This window comes from Artemia sp. Qi Xiang Cuo, chromosome 2 (genome assembly GCF_049724085.1).
Source record: "Artemia sp. Qi Xiang Cuo chromosome 2, ASM4972408v1, whole genome shotgun sequence".
In the NCBI taxonomy this organism is placed as follows: Eukaryota; Metazoa; Arthropoda; class Branchiopoda; order Anostraca; family Artemiidae; genus Artemia; species Artemia sp. Qi Xiang Cuo.
In genome coordinates, this window is record NC_142795.1 from 3,843,979 (window position 1) to 3,867,955 (window position 23,977).

Below are 23,977 nucleotides of genomic sequence, written 5' to 3' on the forward strand. Positions count from 1 at the left end.
CTAGCCCCCCCCCCACACCCACCATTCCCCCAAACACATCCCATCAAAATTTTGAGATAGCCATTTTGTTCAGCGTAGTTGATTTCCAGGTAGAATTTTTTTTTTTTGAGGAGGACACTCCCCCACAGCCTTTAGGGCAAGGGTTGTAAGTTACGCCCTGGGGACATCTAAGGTTTTTATAGACGGCGTCGTCGTAGAAACTTCAAAAAAGGCTCATTCGATTGGAAATTCAAAGGGCTAATGCCCTTTTTAATAGTCGAAAGTTATTGGAGGGCAACTAACCCCACTCTCATGCCCACCTTTTCCCCAAAACACATTCAATCAAAATTTTGAGATAGCCATTTTATTCAACTTAGTTTTAAGTTCTGTAAATTAGGTCTTTGAGGATGACAACCCCCTCACAGCCCTCAGGACAAGGGTTGTAAGTTACGCCCTGGGGGCATATAAAGTTTTTATAGAACGCGTTGTCGTAAAAACTTCAAAAAGGAATCATTCAATTAGAAATTGAAATGGCTAGTGCCCATTTTAACAGTCAAAAGTAATTGGAAGGCACCTAACACCCCTTCCACGTCCACCATTTCCCCCAACACATCCAATCAAAATTTTGAGATAGCCATTTTGTTCCACGCAGTTAAAGTTCAGAAAATTATAACTTTGAGCAGGACACTCCCCCCCCCCCCCAGTCTTCAGGGCAAGGGTTATAAGTTATGCCTTGGGGTATATAAATTTTTATTCAAATCTTTGTCGTAGAAACTTGAAAAAGGGCTCATTCGATTGGAAATTCAAAGGTCTAGTGCCCTTTTAATAGTCAAAAGTGATTTGAGGGAAACTAGCCCCCCCCCCCCTTTCTTGCCCACCTTTTCCCCAAACACATCCAATCAAAATCTTTAGATAGCCATTTTGTTCAGTGTTTTGGATTTCCAAATAGAAATTATGTTTTTGAGGAGGACACTCCGCCCCAGCCCTCAGGGCAATGGTGGTAAGTTATGCCCTGGGGGCATATAAGGTTTTTATTGAACGCGTTGTCGTAGAAGTTTCAAGAAGGACTCATTCGATTGGAAATTGAAATGACTAGAGACCTTTTCAATAGTCGAAAGTGATTGGGGGGCAACTAACCCCCCTTCCACGCTCACGATTTCCCCAAACACATCCAATCAAAATTTTTAGATAGCCATTTTGTCCCATACAGTTTAAAGTTCAGGAAATTATACCTTTGAGCAGGACACTCCCCCCACATTCTTCAGGGCAAGGGTTATGATTTATGCCTTGGGGGCATATAAAGTTTTTATTAAAATCTTTGTCCTAGAAACTTAAAAAGGGCTCATTCGATTGGAAATTCAAAGGGCTAGTGCCCTTTTTAATAGTCAAAAGTGATTTGAGGGTAACTAACCTCCCTCTCAAGCCCATCTCTTCCCCAAACACATCCAATCGAAATTCTTAGATAGTGAAGTTGAAAATTTTAGAAATTAGGTGTTTAAGGATGACAACCCATCCCCCCTCCCCAACAACCCTCAGGGCAAGGGTTGTAAGTTATGCCATGGGAGCATGTAAGGTTTTTATAGAAAGCGGTGTTGTAAAAACATCAAAAAGGGCTCATTCGATTGAAAATTGAAAGGGCTAGTGCCCTTTAAATAGTCGAAAAGGGTTCATTCGATGTGAAATCCAAAGGCCTAGTGGCCTTTTTAATAGTCGAAATTGATTGGAAGGCTTGCCATTTTTATAGTAAAGATCGATGTCGGTATAATGTATTATTTTTTTTGTTGTTGTTTAGACCAGGGCACTTCGTATTGAAGGAGTTGTCGTGGGAACCTCGAAAACCGCTCATTCGATTGAAAATAGGAGGGGCTGATGCCCTTTTTAATAGTCGAAAGTAATTGGAGGGCAACTAATCCCCCTTTCACTCCCCCCCTACCACGCCCACCCTCTCTTTGCCTACCCTTCCATTTACCCATTATGTTTAAAAACTAAATGTTGCCTTAAGATTAAATCGAAATGCACTGTGTTAATGCTAAATCCCAATACGGCATCTCAGCAGTATCCCAAGCACGACTGAAGGTATTATGTTTAAACTTTCGGGGCTACTTCTGCTCTTAAAATTTAACCAAATCAAAATAGCGTAAGTGTATCCAAGCTATCAAAGAAAGTAAACAGATTTTTTTTTAAATGGTATCAAGTTTTCCATTTCAGGTCAACTAGAGAAGGTATAAAACTTAATTAAACAGTACTATTTGTGTCCGGATTTTTAAAAGGGTGTATGTTGCTAAAAATTGCTGAAATTTTTCTCTAGCATACACATAGCAGGCCAAACTATGAAGTCTTAAAAAACGAAAAGATTTAATGTATTATTTTCTTTTTCTCTGAAAATACTATTTCAGTATTAAACGAACGGAAATTAATCAAAAAACTTTTTCCACAAAATAAGTTTTTCAAAGAAAAGTAAAGAACTCCATTAAACAAAAAATGAGTAAAATTAAAATCAAATAATCTACCAAGCGTGAAACTACCACAAATCAGCATCTATAAATAAATGAAACCCAAAACGAACAGAAATTACAATAAATAACCGAGTCAGACTCAAAACGAGCAGAAATTAACATGAGTTGGGCGCAAAACCTTTATGTCTATTCAAGGCCAGAACAAAATTTGCACTTTACTGAAAAAATATAAAGTTTCTACTTTTATAGATTTAATAAATCAAATAATATTATTATTTTGATTACTAAATGTCAGTATATGTATATTAACTAACAATGCACATTCATTTGTATTTTTTCAGTAAAGTGCAAATTTTGATCTGGCCTTGGGAAGGCATAGGGGTTTTGCGCCCAACTTATGTTAATTTCTGCTCGTTTTGAGTTTGACTCGGTTATTTATTGTAATTTCTGTTCGTTTTGGGTTTCATTTATTTATCGATGCTGATTTTTGGTGGTTTCACGCTTGGTAGATTATTTGATTTGATTTTTGCTTATTTTTTGTTTAATGGAGTTCTTTACTTTTCGTTGAAAAACTTATTGTGTGGAAAAAGTGTTTTTAATTAATTATCACAAATGATGATTATTTGGAATCATTTGAACTATCAAACGTGATAGGACGAAGAAAAAAGCCCGAATATATTAAATTTACAATGGGAGAAAATTAACAACCTGGATGACCAATACAGGTAGCTGAAGCAAATGGTATTGCTAAATTGTCTGAAGTAATCAAAATCCAAAATGAAGAAGAAAGAGAAATCCGGTTAGAAGATATGCAATAGCGAGTATCAAAACGTGTCAAAAATGAAAATGAAGAGCAAAGACATGGGCGGTTAAAAGATATGCGAAAACGGGATTCTTAGCGAGTCAAAAATGAAAATAAAGAGCAAAGAAACGGGCGGTTAGAAGATATATGAACACGAGATTCTGAGCATGACAAAAATGAAAAAGAAGAGCAAAGACAGGAGTGGTTAGAAGATATGTGAAAACGAGAATCTGAGCGAGTCAAAAACAAAAATGAAGAGTAAAGACACGGGTGGTTAGAAGATTAAATTGCGTGAAGAAAAAAAAATTGATGTATCTGCAAAAATGTTTGTATATATATCAACAAGGGATCACAACAATTCAAAAACCATAAAAAGAAAACCTTTTTGAACGCAACCAGTTATATAATGTCAGTAGGAATGCCCAGAAAACGGAAATTATAATTATTGCAAATGATGATTTTCTATTTTGACAAGTGATTACAACAATTCAAAAACCTTAAAAAAGAAAAACCAAAAGTTTGAAGCTTAGTACATATCGTTGTTAGAAATTGGACTTGCTTCAATAATCAAATATCTTTGAAAAGATGCAGTACGAAAAGACATTGAACTGCGAAAAGAGCAAAAAGCTGATAGTTGCAAAAATGTTTGTATATATTTTAACAAAGGATTAAAATAATTCAAAAACCATTAAACAGACAACCAAAAGTTTGAAGCTTAGTAGAAATTGTTGTTCTTTGGAAAGACCGTAATATGAAAAGACAGCAAATTGTCTGCGGTTAGAAGACAAGCGACAATTAGAATCCATGCATAAGATTATGGATTATGGCTTTTTTATGGTCTTTCGTAATTCACATAAAATACCTTCGGGGCCCCTTTAAGGGCTCAAGTTGTAATTTGCGAAATTAGCGATTATTGAATTATGAAATAGTATAAAAAAAGGCGTAAAATGATGTTTTCACTTTCATCCTAGCTAAATTAAAGGGCCACCAAGATATTTAACCTTTTTTTAATGCAAGCAACAAAACATCACACTCATATTTACATCACGGCAACACCGTCAGTTTCTGAGACCTAATCAAATAGAGAAAAAAATCCTTTAATATATTTGTAGAACAAATAAATAATGGTCATGTTTCCTAATTTAAATCTTCCACCTTCTTTGAAACCACTCCAGCATTATTTAAAGGCTGCAACAGAGCAGGAAACGAGGGATCCAGTAATTGCCTATTGGTGTAAGTTGCCTACTAGGCTAATAACGCTAAATTGTTATTAGGCTATGAATAACTGGTAGACTAATCATATCAGTTTAGTGGTTCCACTCCATAAATAAACATTAAAATAGAGAGAATATTGCCAAAGTTTAAACTTACCTCTCATTTGCATCAAAAATAAACTCTACCCCCACCCCCTAATGTGCAAATATATACCCTAAATTGGTGTATATAGGAATGGGCGTAAAATTCATTTCTGACAAAAATGATTGTTATATTTGGAAAGAGCATAAAAAAGGCAGGTAAAATTCTACTTTAGCTACTTTTGACTATCTTAGAAAGGGGTTATATTAAGAAAATGAAACTTTCAGGGATGAGTCTACAGGCTAAAGTATGTCCCGGGAAGGTATTTTTAAGTACCTACCTCCACTCCTTCTCCCTCTAGAGGGTCTTGACCTTTGATGACCTTTAAAAATCTGTGAGTTATAGAAGTGAAACCTTGCAAAATAGATTTTACTTTAGTTACTTTTGACTATCTTGGAAAGGGGTTAGGTTAAGAAAATGAAACTTTCAGGGATGGGTCTACAGGCTAAAGTATGTCCTGGGAAGATATTTTGAAGTACTCACCTCCACTCCTTCTCCCTCTAGAGGGTCCTGACCTTTGATGACCTTTAAAAATATGTGAGGTATAGAAGTGAAACCTTGGAAAATAGATCTTCTGCTTAAATGAAGTACAACAAAATTGTTTTCAGCTTTACAACTTTGCTCAGTCCCAATTTATAAAGTTTTAAAGATATGTAAATACATTTCTCAAATTTTGAAAATAAACTATTTATATGTCTTAAAATTCTGCTCAAATAACTGAAATTGCATTTTCAGAGCTAAAACCAGAGAAAAAGAAACTGATAACTGAAAATTAAGGTAAAATGTTGTTTTGTCAAAATTTCAATGGGTATAGACCTGTCATGTAGGCAAATTTCATGACCCTTTAGAGGGAGAAGGAGTGGAGGTAGGTACTTCAAAATACCTTCCCGGGACATACTTTAGCCTGTAGACCCATCCCTGAAAGTCTCATTGTCCTAACCTAACCCCTTCCCAAGATAGCCAAAAGTAGCTAAAGTAGAATTTTACCTTGGTATATATAGGGATGGGGGTACAATTTATTTGCAGCAAAAATGATTAGGCCTATTATATTTAGAAAAAGCATAAAAAAGGCATTGAGTGGTATGTTTACTTTATTCATTAGACAGTGATAGCCTGTGAACTGCAAAAAAATTACCAATATACCTTTAGAATTACAATTGGTCAACATATATGAAATCATATTATTGAGATAGGACTAAAGTGAATACACCATTCGATGCCTTTTTTTATGTTGATTACGAATATAATAAGAATTTCTATTGGAATTTAATTTTAGCCCCCCCCCCTATTTAAGCTATACCTAGCCTAACCCTGAATTGACATATATAGGAGGGGGGCTGACAATAAATTATAATAGAAATGATTATTATATTTGTAATCAGAATAAAAAAAGGCATCAAATGGTGTATTCACTTTAGTCCTAACTCAATAATATGATTTTGTATATATTGACCTTACAATTTCATCCTTAATCCAAATATCACATTCATTTAATCAGAAATGAATTTTATCCCCCCCTCCCCCTTTATTTTGCAAATATATGGGCTATCATATACCCTGGGTTGTATATAGGCCTATACACTGAGTTTTCTGTAAGTCACTCTTTTCGGTAAATACATACCAAATCATATTATTGAGTTAGTAATAAAGTTAATGCACCATTTGATGCCTTTTTTTATGCTTATTACAAATATAATAATCATTTCTATTGGAAATTAATTTCATCCCCCCTCCCTACATATGCCAATTCAGGGTTTATATTTTTACATTAGGGGGGGGTTAAAGTTTAAACTTACCTCCCATTTACAACAGAAACAAAATTTGCCCCCATCCCCCCTGTAATGTAGAAATATATATACCCTGAATTAGCATATATAGGGGGGGGCTGAAATTCATTTCCAATAGAAATGATTATTATATTTGTAATCAGCATAAAAAAAGGCATTGAATGGTGTATTCACTTTATTCCTAACTCAATAATATGATTTGGTTAATATTTACCATCTTTTCTTCAAATTGATTTAAATGAGTGTCAAAATAATAGAAAATTTGGTAAATTTGCAGGTGGCACAATAGGCTAATTTAGCTAGGATGAAAGTGAGTACATCATATGATGCCTTTTTTATGCTCATAATTCAATTGTCCCTTCTGTTGCAAATTACATCTTGAGCTCTTGAAGGGGCCCCAAAGGTATTTCACTTTTGTAACCACACAAAGAAGTTATCAACAGTAGTTACTTTATTGAAAAGCTGTGAAAAACATATCACTAGTTTGTAAATAAATTGTTCAAGAGTAGTAGGCTATATTCCAAGAATACTTATTTATAACAATTCAAACCTCATTTATTGGGCAACACAAATATAAACCGTTTTCCTAATGTTTCAAGTTTTTCAAATGCTGTTGACAAAAAAGTGCTGAATTTTGCAATTCAAGGTATATATTTGCACATTAGAGGGATGGGGTGGATAAATTTCATGGTAACTTTGCAATGGACCTTATAATTTAGCTAGGATGAAAGTAAAAACATCATTTGATGCTTTTTCTTTTTTTTTCAACATTACTATTACTTTATTGATGGTAAATCAAATTCAAGCATGGAGTATGTTCAAGACCTTGGGGTTTGCTTTGATTGAAGTCTCAAATTTGGTAAACATGTATCAGATATCACCCATAAGGCCAATTACCAATTACCACATCTAAAACATACATTTTCTAAGTTTAATTTTAGTTAATTGATTTTACTTTATATATCCACTGTTTGTCCAATACTTGAGTGTTGCTCATCAGTATGGTATCCCCTTAATAATATAGATAGAGAGAGGGTTGGGGAAGTGCAAAGTAGGGCCACCAAACTCATACCTTACCTGAGACATATACCTTACTACCAGAGAATGCAGAGGCTACAGTCGCCTAGTCTTCAGTTCTGATATGATAGAACCAACCTAATAAATACATTTCACATTCTTAGGAACATTGATAATACCACTCCAACTCACTTCTTCACTTTTACAGAAAACAGTAGTACCTGTCAACACTATCACAAAATATACCCACCATGTTCACAGAAAAGATTAGGTCAAAACTCTTTATCTAGCCAAGTATGGAAGACTTGGAATGTGCACTTCCATCTGAAATAGTTATGACTATCATGGTCCAGTCTTTCAAAAGTAGTTTAGCATCTACAGATTTCTATACTAGGTCTTATGACAATCCATTTTGAGAATATATTTATTTTTTTATTAGCTGTTTTGTGACCAGTGTGTTTTCAGTTATTTTGTATGCTTACTTTTCAGTTGGTTTCAATTATTGTTAGATATGTTTCAGTTAGTTTGGTATGTTACTTTAAGTTATTGTTATTATGTTTTCAGAGTGTGTTATTTTTCATAGAATTCTATGTGTGTATTATGTTGTCAGCATTGTCATAGACTTTTTTTATCTGTTTAATGTGACAAGCTTGATAAAGCTTACCATATTTTGGTATTAATAAATAAATAAAATAAAAGGGCTTATGATCTATTATGATCAACTGACATTGCATTGGTGGAATGTTTACTGCTTAGTGTGTCTGTGCTAGAGTAGCAACAGGAAAAAAAATGCTCAGTAAAAAACACCAATTTTGTCTTGGGCCTTAAGCCTTCAACACAAGTAGCTTTTTTGGGGTGTTCCTTTCAGCAGCTCAGTGGGTGAACAATAGTAGTCTGAATAAAAAATGCCCTTTGCACAAGATTTTCAAAACTAAAAATCATGGACATCATTTGTCAACTGCAGATTATCAATAGTTGTATGACTAATCTCAACTTATTGTTTAATTCTGTTATTATTATTTGAAGTTCCTTTATTATCAAAATTTTATATTATTTTTAAATATTTATTTTATTAAAGAATTGTAATACAATTTTAAGTTCTTTCATTATTAAATATTTAACTATTATTCATTATTCAGATCTTTTGATTTTTATACTTAAAAAAAGGGAACAATTGAAGATTGCTTTTTTTATGATTAAATGAAATTTGGCTCTATTTTTGGAAATCAGCACCAAAAACTGGAAAATTTTTCAAGCTCAAATCAGCACTATTTTTTTTTTTAATTGACATCAATTTACCAATTTGGTACACAAATAATATTTGTATTCTAGGCTTTAGACTGGGTAACATTACTACAGACCCTCAGGCTAAATGATATTGCTTTTTGTAATTTTTTTAGTGAAAAGATTATGTAAATTATTCATTAAAAGAGAATAAGCAAATGTAAATGAGGTGATGTGCTTTAAGAGAAGGCCTAGTCGAATACCAATTTATCACTCAATCATAAACACTTCGCAACGAAATTAATGTGTGCAATTTACAATTACATTACCTTTTTTACCCTGCTGTGTCTCTAGTAAAAATCACAATGAAAATATAACATCCAAATGTGTTTCTTCCAGCGTTTCGGTAGTTTTGAGCAATGATAACTACAAGGTGCTTTAAAATATGTAAAATATCAGTAAAATACCCAATTTTTCTGTGACCAATTTTACCATTCACTTGTTACCAGGGGCGTCCTGAGGGGAAGGCGGGGAGGGGCGCGCCGCCCCTCCAACATTTTTGGCATTCAGTAAAAGTTTTGCCGAAGGCGAAAATTTTTGCAAAATAACCAAAAATTTACTAAAATTCTTGATTTTTACAGAAAATTCAGCATAAATTAAGTAGCAATTTGGTAAAATTTATGAAGATTGTCCCTCGAATAAAATGAGTCTCAGGACGCCCCTGCTTGTTGCAGCAGGAAGTATAGGCTATTATTTAGTATAAAAACAACAAGAAAGAAATATATTAGAGCTACATACTGGACCATTGGGGGGGGGGGTGGATTGCCAGAAAATGGCTCTGATATTTACAAAGAGGAGAAGATAAGGAGGTATCATTTTAATGGGTCTACTCTTCACAAGGAAGCATTTTAAAACAAAAAGAGCAGTACCATTAGATTCATTATCTAATAACAGTCCCTCTAATGAGTAGTACCATTAGAGTATGTAACATTAGGCCTAATTTAAGATTGTTAGTTTGTTTCTAATTTTCATAGATTAGTGAGCAAAATGGGTAATTAAAATAGATGAGTATTTATTTAGTAGATTGTCTACTTTGTATAGTGGATTTACATTAGATAATCAAGCATATCATATGTCTTAGCCTATATGAAGTCTACAACTGGTTTCTAAGTTGTAAATTTTTATTCACCGTCATAAGGTAAGTATAAAATTTAATAAGGTAAATCACTATTCAGACATATTACTAGTAAAATGTTTAGGGAGGGGTAATGGCTTTTACTGACTGGCGGGTCATTTTTGCCAACTGATTTGGGTAATATTACCTTAAATCACAATTGCCAGCAACAAGGATAAGCCCTGTAGATGCTGGTCATTTAGTTTGCTGGGAACTATTGTTAATATTATCCCAAAATATTATTTGAAATGATTAAAAAGTCGATAATAAAGATAGGAAGTATCATAATTAGATTAATAGAGTCAACCTGAATACCATAAAATAAGAACTTCATTCCTTCAGGGTTTTTCTTTTAGTTTTTGGTTATAAGTATTCCTAGGGCTATATTTGGGACCATAAGGTGGGGGGGGAAGGATTGTCAGAAAACCATCCTTGACATCTAGAAAGATCATAGACATTGGCATCTAATGGTGCTACCTATATTTTATTAGCATGTATCTTTATAATCCCAAAAACCAATGTATTGTCTTTATACCAGAATGAAGATAACAAAAATTCATATTTAGGTCAATTTGGGTTTGAGATAATTTCCATGTGTCCACAAAAGTTTTAGAAATGTGGCAATGCTAACAATACATGGCAAGCAAATATAGAAATATATATTTTATTAAATAATTGGTGTTTGTTTAATAACTCATTTTGCATAGTTATTATAGTTTGTAAGTTACTCATTTGGATTAAAAGATTGTTTATTCAGTTGAGTTTGGAATTTTTCACTGGTATGCAAGGCTTTAGTTTGTTTGGGTATTATCCTCTGTGTGGTTCCCTTTAGCCATTAAATAGAAAAAAAAACAAGTTTTTTCTTTACTGAAAGTAAGGAGCAACATTAAAACTTAAAACAAACAGATTATTCTGTATATAAAAAGTGCTGTTCCCTGCTCAACACCCAGCTCTTTATGCTGAAGTTTGACTCTTTCTCACAACTCTGCTTTATAAAACAATAAAAACAAACTTTAACATAAAGAGCGGGGCAGTGAGCAGGGAACAGCCCCTTTCATATACGGAATAATTTCTGTTTGTTTTAAGTTTTAATGTTGCTCCTTACTTTCAGTTTAAAAACTTGTTTTTTTATTTAATTTCTGAACGTTTCAGAATTAATGCAGGTTTTGAATTTTGCTCACCGTACATGAATAATTAAACCGAAATTTATATATTAACTTCTCTTTTTTGAAACTAATAATAACCTTATAATAACCTAAGTTTGATTTTTCCTCCAGTTACTCCTTAACCACAAAGGCTGTTTAATTAGAATAATAACTTCTTTTAAAAGTTAAAAAAGAAACTTTAGTGTAAGAGCAAGCTTTTGAGGAGAGGCAACCCATCTCATATACGTAATATTTTCTGTTCCTCTTAAGTTTTACTGTTGCTTCTCACTTTCAGTTGAAAAAACTTGTTTTTATTTAATTATTAATCGTTTTTTATATAATGTATGGAAATCCAGATCCCCCTCCATGGAAAATTTGCTTCCCCCATGAGAAACTATCTCCATGGAAAGATTCTCCCACATAACTTAAATTAGCAATATTTGCAGAACTAATTTTGTAAGGCATAGTAACAAAATGGCCAAAGAGATAGAAACTATCTTTATGAAAATGAAAATCACAAGTTGAACAACAATAATTTATGTTCATTTTAAGTTTTAATGTTATGCCTTACTATCAGTTGGAAAAAACTTGTTTTCTTAATTTAATAACAACCACAAGCCAAAGACATACAATATCTGGTTTATTATCACACAAAAATCATATTTATGAAGTTTCTTAAGGTGAAATTAAATGCTAAGACTGGCTGGAAAATAACACAAACAAATTATTACTTAATTCAGCCATTATTTAACAAAATTCGAACTTTAGCGTTAAGAGCAAGGTATTGACGAGAGGGTGAAATTCCTCATATAGGTAATATGCAGGGTTCGCCCCCTCATCAATACTTTGCTCTTTACACTAAAGTTCAAATTTTGTTCCAATTCATTAAGAATGACCCCTGAATCACAAAGGCTGTTTAATTAGAATAAATAGCTCTTATGAAATTATTAAAAATACATTAGCGTAAATAGTGAGGTATTGAGGAGGAGACGAACCCCCTCATATATGTAATAAACTCTGTTTGTTTTAACTTTTAATGTTACTCCATACTTTCCGTTGAAAAAAACTTGTTTTTATTTAATTTGTGATCGTTTTTTACTGATGGAATATCTCTTCTCCCATGAAAAATTCTTCCATGGAAAGATCCTCTCACATTACCCAGTCCCCCCCTCCCAGATATAATCCTCCTCTGAAAACGTCTGTATGCTTCCCAGTAACCAATACTATATCTAAACAATGGGCAAAGTTGATAACTTGCAGCTCTTCCCCTGGGGACTAAGGGGGATTAAATTGTCCTCAAAGACAAAGTTATTAGATGTTTCAACTATGCTGAACAAAATGGCTATCTCAAAATTTTGATCTGGTTACTTTGGGAAAAAAATGAGCATGGGAAGGGGCCTAGTTGCCCTCCAATTTTTCGGTCGCTTAAAAAGGGCACTAGAATTTTTTAATTTCAGTTCGAATGAGCCCTCCCACGAAATTCTTGGAACACTGGGTCAATACAATGACCCCTGGGGAAAAAAACAAATAAACACACATCTGTGATCTTTCTTCTGACAAAAAATAAAAAATTCCACATTTATGCAGATACGAAATTGAAACCTCTACAGTATGGTTGACTGATATGCTGAATCTGATGGTGTGATTTTCATTAGGATTCTATGACTTATAGGGGGTGTTTCCCCCTTTGTTTGAAAATAGGGCAAATTTTCTCAGGCCTGTAACTTTTGATGGGCTGGACTAAACTTGATGAAACTTGTATATTTAAAATCAGCATAAAAATCCTCTTCTTTTGATGTATCTATTTGTATCAAAATTCCGTGTTTTAGAGTTTTGGTTACTATTGAGCCAAGTAGCTCCTTGCTTACAGTTTGTGATGACGAACTGTTTCATATAGGTTATTTAAGATTAAATTTTTCAAAGGAGAATTACAAAGGTTGGGCGCTGTGTTTGCCATACACCTTACACTCAACATCTGTATGGACTTTTGGTTCCTTCTCCCAATGTCAATAGAAATTGCATGGAGTTCTTAAGCACATGCATAATTCTAAAGAGAACAGCTGATTTTAATGTATCTTCTTTCTTTGATATATCTACCTATTCATCAGCTAGGCAACATGCATATAAAATATACAGTTGTGGACCATTGAATTGAGGACTTCTTAACTAAAGGCAGTGTCAATACCTATTTAGAGCAAAGAGCACATCTGTTCCTGATTTATGAAAAAGAGTTGAGGTTTTGTATTGATCCTCATAGAAAGAACCAAATGCTGGGCCAAGCATTGGCTTTCTTTCTGAGGATTTTAATCCAAAGAAATTTCAGTTGTCTTGTAAGTGGACACAGTCTCTTAGCATCCTATCTTAGAATAAAACCTAAAAACGTTGTCTCTGTATAGTAAGCCATATGGAGGCAAAAGATTTTTTTCTTCCTATGATGGATGGTTTGGTTTGAGAAAGTTAGTTTATAATCAGTTTCTTCTATTGTCCCTCAAATTGGTTTGTAGTATTCCAAAGCCAACTTTAATTATAAAGTACTTGAGAGCATCATAATCCTTATCAACTTCTTTTACCAAGAATGATAATCTATTTCTAAGTGAAGTTGATCAAAAATTCCTCAGAAAACCACTACATTTCATTATTGTAAACCCACTATATTTTTAAATTGATTTACTAGAGGATTAAAGTCAGACAATTATTGAATTTTTCCAGGAAGTGAAATTTATACTTATAAATAATGGAGAGCAAGGTGAAATAGAATAATCTTTATTTTATTTTTTGGTAATGATAAAAATTGGACTTAAATAAAAATAACATTTACTTTACAATACAAAAGTTGGCAGTAGTCTTTCCAACCAATGATCAATTTTAGTAGTCACTGACCACAACGAAGGTTTGCTCTTTAGACTAACTACTACAACTACTAACAACTCACCATAGCACCAAGCCACCTGAGGACAACACAGCTATGTACGCTCCTCCTCCATGCTAATCCATTCAAAGCCCCCCTCTTTAAACCCTCTCAGGAAGTTCCCATTTCCCTTAAATCTTTCTTTACAACATGTTCCTACCCCAACCACGGACAACCTGCTTTTTGTTTAGCCCTAGACAGTTGACCAAAAAGGACAATCTTTGGTAATCTATCATCCTTTGTCTGCAGAACGTGTCCTAGTCATCTTAACTAGTCCTAGTCATCTATTTTATAGGCCGTTTGTTTGCACTCCAGTTGGGTATGAAGTTAGATAAGAAATCTAAAGAGGCAAGTGCTGTTCTTCTTCCTATTATGGACTGGCTTGAGAAAGCTAGAACAGAGATGCATGAAAATGAAGCTGTTACTAATGATTTAGTAGCTAAAGCACATTTGGAAAATCATGCTATGAAATTATTCACCTGGGCTGATACTGAAGACAGAGCTGCCCATTTTAACAAGTGAGTATGTCACATGTCAATCCAACATTGTATAGTTTATTTGTCTTCTCTTTTTTTTTTGGCAGGAAAAAGGCTTAAATTTTGCTTGTTTATTTTGTGAATATATCAACAAATGGTTTATAACAAAATGACTACTCAAAAGCTTAAACAACTGAATGTGTGTCCCCATCAAATAAATATAAGGATTAAAGCAAAGAAAAAAAATTCAACAGGATAACAAGAGAAACAGATAAACAAGAGAAAGCAAGGATTAACAGCCAGTGAAACATAGAAGAAAGCTGTGCAAATATTGGAGAAACTTTTCCCTTTTTTTTATTAGGAAGTTTATATTTTCTTTGTTGTTTTCTGATTAAAATAAATAATGAACTTGTTAATTCTGATGGTTTTTATATCTCTCCACAAAATCATATTTCACAGGCTAATGGAAACTGTGATAATACCACGCCTGGTAAGCAATTAACCTTTAAAAAAGCTTTGCGTAAAATGGAAGTTGAAATGCCAGTCACTATTGTTTTTTTTTATTCAATTACCCTTTCATCATTACATAGAAAGAGTCTTTGGTACTTGTATGATATAGCGCCAACCACTCAAGAAGTGAAGTTGCGTTAATATGTTACGTTATGAAGTTACGTTAATATGTTACGTTATGAAGCTACGTTAATGAAATATATCTAAGTATGATAAAAATATAGTACTTTAGAAACAAATTTGGGCTATATATTTTCATATTAGGGGGAGTGGGGGTAAAGTACAGCCGAGCATGCCTAATATGTTAGATACAATTATTCTGCGTATTATGAAGTAAAAATTCTTTTCTAACTTCACACTGTCCAAATACTTGTTACTGACATATTTTACGACGGCTTGCAAATTTCATAGCACAAAAGCGCAAAGAGGCTGGCAGTAACAAGTTTAGATATGGTTTTGTTTTATGTATAGCTGTATTACCCAGTTTCAAAGGCAGTATGTAATCAAGTATTTGCAGTAGGCATCCAGACATGGCTAATTGTAGGAAACAAGCCAAGACAGATAGTCCGAGTAATTGAGAGGCAAAAATATTTAAATGGCACGGGTATAATGGCGGGAGTAAGTATGACTCTCTTATTGGACAAGTACTTGTGTGTTAGTTTTTGGAAAAGCGCGCCTGCCTAGAGTCTCAAAAAGGTTGACCAAGAATTTAAAATTGACATAGGACCATTATATTGCCTGGAATGAGAGGCAAACAAGGCAGCCCGCCTATGGTTATAAGTCTCTTGTTATTAGAACGATAAAGTGTATTATAGTACAGGTAATTATAATTTTGAAATGGGCGAAATAGTAGCTAAAGTAAAATTATACTTTTATAAAATTATAGATAAAATTATAAGGTTGAACAAGAATTTAAATTTGACATAGGACCATTATATTGCCTAGAATGAGAGGCAAACAAGGCAGCCCGCCTATGGTTATAAGTCTCTTGTTATTAGAACGATAAAGTGTATTATAGTACAGGTAATTATAATTTTAAAATGGCGAAATAGTAGCTAAAGTAAAATTATACTTTTATAAAATTATATATAAAATTATAAGGTTGACCAAGAATTTAAAATTGACATAGGACCATTATATTGCCTAGAATGAGAGGCAAACAAGGCAGCCCGCCTATGGTTTTAAGTCTCTTGTTATTAGAACGATAAAGGGTATTATAGTACAGGTAATTATAATTTTAAAATGGCGAAATAGTAGCTAAAGTAAAATTATACTTTTATAAAATTATAGATAAAATTATAAGGTTAACCAAGAATTTGAATCCTGTTAACCAAGAATTTGTATTTGAATCCTTTAATTTTAAGCTATTGTAAATTAGGTTTATATGAATATCACCAGTATTTCTATTTTAAAGCAAGGTGTAAAAGAATGTGGGAAGCCATTTGCTTCACATTTTTAAGTTGCCTCCTCACAAAGAACTAAATGATCGGATTTTTCAACGACGTGGAGGGCCAAAGTAGAATCAAAATCCTCTTTTTTATTTTAATTTTCACATCCCAGAGAAATCTTGTGTTCATACTGTTGTTCCCCGGGAGCCGACGATTACCCTGCCCTCCGGAAAATAACCCCCGTGGAGAATTTCCCCGCCCCCCCCGAAATCCACCCATTTTCCCCTGGATAATTCCGGATCTTCATTAGAAGGAAAATTGAATCTTTTACTCTCCTGTTTAAGTCAGAGGCAATTATATAGCAAAGTAAAGACCCATGAGGGTTTAAAAATTTATTATTTGTGAATTTATTTTTTCCCCGAGGCTTTTCATGTGGAAGGGGTGGTCGAATAAATTTCAGAGAAGGCTTAGTCAATTGGGAATCCAAAGTTCCAGTGTCCTTCTCTAAGATTTAACCTGCTTTTCAACCAATTGCTACCGAATGTTTTGTTACTGACTACAGTGTCTTAAAAAAATCTTATTCTAGTTTAACGGCCCTTGTGTTTCAGCAGTAATTTTGAAACAGTCTTGAGATAAATACAGAATTAGTTCTAAGGAAGAACGAGGGGAGGTTGGAAGTAGAAATTGATATATAGTCTTCAGGGCTGTATCCAGGACTTTTGTTGTGGGGTGACTTCGGAAGAGGCACACCCATCAGAATCTGAAGAAAAGGAGCTCGATTTGCCAGTAGGTTTGGGTGAAGACCTGACTTAATGACTTAAATTGACTGTATGAACATACATTATTATGATCCAGTGCTTAGTTAATCAAAGTCATCGAAGTGTTACAAACCTCTTTTTTACTTGTATTCGGTGCTTTTATAAATAATTCAAAAATAACTTGTATATGATATGAGAAATGAGGCTGAATGCAGCTAAATGCAAGGCTCTCAGGGTAACATTTCTTAGGTTTAAATATAGACAAAGTTGCTAATAGGATTTATTATGCCCAAATAATGCTATTTTTTTTACAAAATGGATGTGCTAAATCAAAATGGCACTGTCCAAGTGCTGAGGCATTACCCTAGGCACTAGATTATTAAAGGGATAAACTAGGACTATTAATTAAATTGATAAAACTCTAGATGAAGGGGCATTACCTTTTTAAGCCCAGGAAAATCAGAATCATTAAAATCTGAAAGTTATGCTTAAAAAGTAATGCTCAACTGGTCTTGTTGCTACAGGGCACCTCTAGAACACCAATTTTATCCTATATTTCCTAGAGAGTACTATATTTTTCCCCGTTTTACCTTATTTTGCCAATTTTACCTTATTTTACCAATTTTGCCTGATTTTACCAATTTTACTTACCGAGTTTTTATTTTTTGGTAATTTTACAACACTATCTTCATGCATTGTTATTGTATAGCAGTTCTTTCACTATCCTCATATTTTATGGGGTTGCCCGGAATTTTCATAAAATAATGTTGGATCTTCTTAAATCTCCCCATATGTTAACTTTAACGAAACTTGACTTTTATTTTGTATTGACGTTCATTTATTTATGATTTAGGGAGATTTTAGAGAGCCCAATTTTCATTTAGAGAAGTTTGGGGTAAATCCTCACAAATTTGGGGACGAGTGAAGTAAAACTGCAAAAGTACCATTTGTTAACTTTAAAGAATTTTAGTAAAGAATTTGCTTTCATATGACATTTAGAAGATTAAAAAAAAAAAAAAATCAATGAACTAGGATTTTGGAAAAAGAACAAGCATTCCCATAAGAATAAATTGAAATGAAATGAATAAATGGACCTGAAATGAAGTGAGACAAGTGAAATTCCTTCAATAATTCAGAGATTTCTGTTTAAATTGTAATGATGGATTACGGCTGTATCTGTGCTAGTGATCTGGTAATGCTAAAGTGTGTCTGAATGCCAATTTGAATATATAATCCTAATTCTGATAAATTCCCAGTTATCCATAGAATAGCCAAGGCAGGGTCAGGTTATTATCAGAAGTACAGAAAAAAACTCGTTTTGAATCAGAAAGATACAGCTTCTGTTTGGTTTTGATTCTTTGAATATGTTATGATGCTTCTGATGAATATATTTGAATTTAAAAATATTAAGACTCCAATTTATATATCATTCATTACCAAAGTGATAATCAGAAGCAAGGGTGTCAGTTCACGAAAATTCAGAAGGAGGGGCAATTTCGTTATATCTTTCAAAGTCTTTTCAATGAAAATAACAAAAAAGGCATTTTAATGAAAATTCCAAAAAGGAAAAAAGTATTTTTAAAAATCTAAGAAGGGGCAGAAAATTCAGAAATCTATGGTGAAATCTATGGGGCAATCTGTTTTTGCAGTGAAATTAGCTAAAGAAATCTTTAATAAAAATACCAAAACAAAGGTATTTTCCAAAATCTCGAGAGGGTTAAAAAATCTTAGGGGAGGGGAAAAATGTCAATAAGTTACTGAGTGAAAAATATGAGTGAAGTAGTGACAGCACAAACAACTGACATTATGTGCATTTTATTTAAGTTGAATTGTTAGATGTTTTTTTTATTCTATCAATTTTTACTTTTTTTATTAATATGTAAATATGCTTTAAAAGAAGATAGTTCCCACTTTATACACTCGTAAGTTAATATATCTGTCAAACTATAGATTTATTAAATTAAAAAAAAAAGAAGATACAAATAGTCTCACTAAGTGTTATAAACAAAAACATAAACAAATTAAAAACAACAATAACTAACAGTAGAAAATTTGCCAAAAATTAGGTTTGCAGAAAGCATCTAATTCACGGAAAATATCATTTATCTTTGTAGTTCCTATTCCATATTCTGTAGCAAAATATTTTTTTTAGTTGTATGCCAAATATGGTTGAAAGTTCCTCATGCTGACTGCCTCAATGTGAATATTTAACTTTTATGATCTAAACCCTTAAATGAAGTTTTTAATTAGTTTTGCAGAAAGCATCCCGTTGACAAATTTTACTTTCAATAGATGATAATACTATTGTTAAACCCCGGCGCATGAGGGAAAGACTGGCGGCGGCGGGGCCAAAAACAGCGCATCACCGCCGCGCCTATAAGTACTACGATTGTAGTACTTTGCTTTCAATAGTTTATAGGTGATGAATATAGTATAGGGGGATGAATTGTTACCAAAACTAAAGTCTTCTAAATTTCTGTGCTATTTTCAGGAACTGGGAAAGTTTCAAATAAAACCAACTTCTTTCTTCAAATATATTACATGATTTCTTCAAGTACATTTTTTAAGTGGTGCCGCTTGATATCTGTAAGTTGCCCCTACCCTCTCGCCGCTACAGTTTACGTTAAAGTATTTGATATTACTCTTGATTATGCGCAAGTTTGTGGTGATGGTTTATATTTAGGCAGAATAGTTGAAATAAAAAAAAAATGGAAGCATATGAATTATATTTAATTCTAGAGAATTAAGAAAATTCTGAAGCTTCGAGGTGAAAGACCCTTAGAAAAAAAACCCAGTTAAATACTGAGTCTGGGAACTTGTTGAGAAGAAGAACTGAAAACCAAAAGAAATTTATTCTCAAGTTCTAAAATTATCTAAGAAAACTAATCTTAGAGAATTTGACACACTGGTGATGTTTTGCTCTAACTTACATTTTTATTAATGACCGACATATGAAATGTCATCTTATGCTGTTTTTAAGAAATTTTAACTTTTAATGCGCCCCCCCCCCATCGCAAAAAAATTATAGTACTGGCTATATCAGTATAAATGTTCTGTATCAAATTGAGAAATTGATGTTTCATAGCCAAAATCCCTTTAAGTACGCCCTTATTTTCAGGAACGTCGTGAAAGCATTTTATACTTCAGGAATAGTGATGGATGTGCTTGAGACATTTGGTGAAGTTGGTCTGGATATAAGTGAAAAACGAAGATATGCAAAATGGAAGGCCACTTACTTACACAACTGTTTAAAGAACGGCGAAACTCCGATTGCTGGCCCACCAACTGACGAGCTGGAACTGTTCAACGAGTCCCACGGAAATGCACATGATGGAGACACAAAAGATTACCAAACCCCTTTTGCACCAGATCAGGGTAGAACTGGCTGGCCAAGCGTTCCAGAAATGAACCAGGCTCCAACGCCTGCTGAGCGGAGGCAGCCTGTAACCCCAGCATTTGAACCACAGGCAGTGATCTCGCCTTATGTACCTGTGCAGCCTTCACCATCAAGTAAGGCAATTTTAATTCTTTTTTATGTATCTCGTCAAATGATTAGTGAATTTTGACTTAAGTATTCGTTTTTTTTTCTGCAGCAGGAATTCTAAAATTGCTGCAGCAGCATTGCTAAGCAATTTTAAAACTGGTAAAAGTGGTGAAAACAACAGATACAGATTATAGAATAAAGAAAGTAAAGTAAATAAATAAAAGACAGTGGAGAATACTACCAAATTCCTAGACCTAAGAGCTACGTACCTAGCTGTGCTTGCCTAACACGACCCCGATTTGTGCAGGAGCAGGCATCACTGAATCGTCTCTTCAGCCATCGTTTGTTACCCTAAGAGCCTATTGACCTATAAACGCACTCGCCTCTCTTGACGCTCGTTCCTGCAGCAGGCCTCATCAGGGTCGTATTGTGCCTTGTTAGACAGCCTAAGAGCTAATCACCTAGATCTGCTTGCACAGCCGTAAAATCGTTTCTGCAGCAAGCCTTGCTACTGTAGCATAATCTCTCTTTTCCTGTGCTTTTGGTCTGAACCTGCTAAGGGGTTGCACCTTTCTGTGGCAACTTCGTGGCAAGAGCCATACAAAACTTTATAAAACATTCCAAAGATCAATCAAATGGAAATTTCAGATTTTAGTTCCAAAATATTAGTTAGCAAAAAGCAAATCAATCAATGAGAGAACAAGTTGAAAATAATACAGCTACTTTGTTCAGGTCTTAAACAAAAAACTTCTTTGATTTTTCCCAGTTTGATGTAATTTGCATAATCGTTAATGTCAATATATAAAGAGAACTGCCGCTTAGAGATTTCACATTTTTAGTTGTTTTCTACTAAAAGTTGGTTGGTTTGATGTATGCTGAAGGGGAACTAAAGAACTGAACTATGCTGTAAGGAATAGTTTCAGTATTAATTCACTTTCCGACATTGTTAATGCATATAGATAGAACAAGAATTGCAGCTTATTGATTTCAAGTTTTTAGTTTTTCTCAACTCGAAAGTGGTTGGTTTGATGTATGCTGAAGGGGAACTAAAAAAACTGAACTATGCAGTAAGGAACAGTTTCAATAATGAACTTACTTCAGTCAGATGAAGAGAAAAGTTTGTACCAAAAATGTCATGCTACTTACCATAGCTTATTTGTATTTAAATAAGCTAAGCGTAAATAAGGCGGGCGTAAAAAGGGAGGCTTTGAATAGATTGGGATGGAGGAGGAGCGTGCGTAGCTGTGTTGGCCTCAGGCGGCTTGGTGCTGCGGTGAGTTGTTTAGTAGTAGTATTTATATTTAAGAAAGAAGATAAAAATAGAGATTTAGGCCATACATGCAGTTATTTCAGTCGATGGTGCTTACGCTCCAGCTCAAACCTTATTTGGTAAATGGTGCTTACATTCCATTTTGGTATAAGCCTAGATTAGGGGCTATTGAGAAGGAAACGTGTTAAGGAAACAATTCTTAATTATAAATGAAGAATAGTTGCAGCTGAAATTTTTTTCATGCACCTCTACTATACTTTACACACACACACACACACCCCCTCCTGTAATGTGCAAATATATAGCCCAGGTTATATATTTCCCGTGCATTTTGCCACGTCACGCAATCGAAAAGAGAGCGATCCTCTTGTTTTAACCCGTAAAAACATAAAGCAAAGAAAACCAAGAAAAAACGTATATACACTAGAATATAGTAAATGCACTGATAAAAGGAAACAAAGGGGAGGGGATCAGAAGCAGAAAAAGTGGTGGAAACAGAGAAGACGTTCTATGTTTAGCATCAATTTACATACAAAATCAATATGATTCACCAAAAACTAAACGTTTGACGTGGAGTGAATCAGGTAAAAGACACATGCACATAACATCGTTTCAACTCGCTAATGTAAGACAGAAAGAAAAAAGTTATAAAATAATAATAATACTATGGGGACAGAAGCTACATACCATGTCCATGCTGTGGGGTAACACTAACTGACCAACAAATATTCTTGCAACTTAATTAAATCCAATTTCTTCCAGAAAAAATAAAACTAAAATTAATACTTGTTCAATAATTTTTCTTTCAATTTTCCTTTAAAATCGCTAAAAAAATTTCCATGTCATTTTTCAAATTATTCCACAATTTTATTCCCTTCATAATAAAAAAAACGTGGACCTGGCAGACACTATAGGTGGAGTATAATAATCATTCCTACCCCTAGTATTGTGGTATATTCTATCGGCTATAAAACAAGCCATTAAAACACTCCAGCAGCATGTCCATATCCTACCTATACATAAACACTAATATATAAAAACGATGAAGACCCGCCGCCAGCAATATCCTAAGATCCTTATAAACTTCTTGAACCGATTCTCTTTCTGATTTACCTGATAATACTCTAATGGACTTGTTTTGAATAATTCTCACAAGATCAACAATTGAAGAAAATATACCCAAACATTTTGTTTAAATGCCTCTTCTAGCTTGTTTTTTAATTCCAACAAGATGGATTAACGAAAAATGAGAAGCCTAAGTATACTAGTTAGAAACATATTTCAGTATGCAAATAATGGCCAAATCGCACGGTAAAAACCTGGGGTAAAGTTTCAATATGGGATTGGAAACTGAGAGTTTCATCTATAATAACGCCAAGATACTTTACTAACTTTCGACGTTCAATTATACCATCTTCATACGTTATATGCTATATCCATGGATAATAATTCGATATCCTTGAAAATATGAGAAAAGTGCTCTTAGTGGGGTTTACGTTTTGCTAATTCACTTTCAGCCATCTTGGAATTTCGTTTAGTGATTCTCTTACATTCTCTAGGAGCAATCTCTCTGACTTTGCAATCACCACTAAAGAAGTATCATCAGCAAACATAGGCACTATAGCCGCCGCACTATCCTTTTTAAGGATCTCACTCATTCTTGTTTCCAGTTTACTTACAGACAGTGGAAGGTCATTCACAAAAATCAAAAATAATAAGGGTCCCAGTACCAAACCCTGTGGAATTCCGCACTCAATACAATTTTCGTCAGATCTCGTTTTACCAATCTGAATATATTGTTTTCTAAAAGACAAAAATACGTAAAAATGAAAGAGCTGGACACCTTATCCCATAAATTTCACACTTCATTAACAAAATATCATGACTAACCGTATCAAAAAGCCTTTACAATATCTAAAAATACAGTGGCCTCTTTGTATCCATTATCTGACGCCATAGTATTAATGCTAGTCAAATGTATATTTGCTTGCTCAGTAGTACAATCTTGACGGAATCCAAATTGTGTAGAGGTAAATATTCTCTGGTCTTCCAGTTACTGATAAATTCTGACCAAAAAACATTCTTCCAGTATTCTAGACATAATGGGTAAAATCGAAATTGGTCTATACTTTTAACATCACCAGTATTCCCTCCTTTATGTATTAAATAAAAAAAAAAACAAGTTTTTTCAACTGAAAGTGCAGAGCGACATTAAAAATTAAAACGAACAGAAATTATTACGT

General features: G+C 33.7%; 1 protein-coding gene across 1 annotated transcript in view; it reads left to right on the top strand.

The window, feature by feature from the left end:
• Window positions 1-4,306: 4,306 nt before the first annotated feature.
• Vta1 (vesicle trafficking 1) overlaps window positions 4,307-23,977 on the top strand; it is a 32,949-nt gene continuing 13,278 nt past the window's right edge. Inside the window, exons 1-3 of the mRNA XM_089107955.1 lie at window positions 4,307-4,470; window positions 14,144-14,366; window positions 20,099-20,490. Of these exons, the coding sequence (XP_088964081.1) occupies window positions 4,362-4,470; window positions 14,144-14,366; window positions 20,099-20,490 (724 nt within the window). The 5' untranslated portion in view covers window positions 4,307-4,361. The remainder of the gene's footprint in view (window positions 4,471-14,143; window positions 14,367-20,098; window positions 20,491-23,977) is intronic.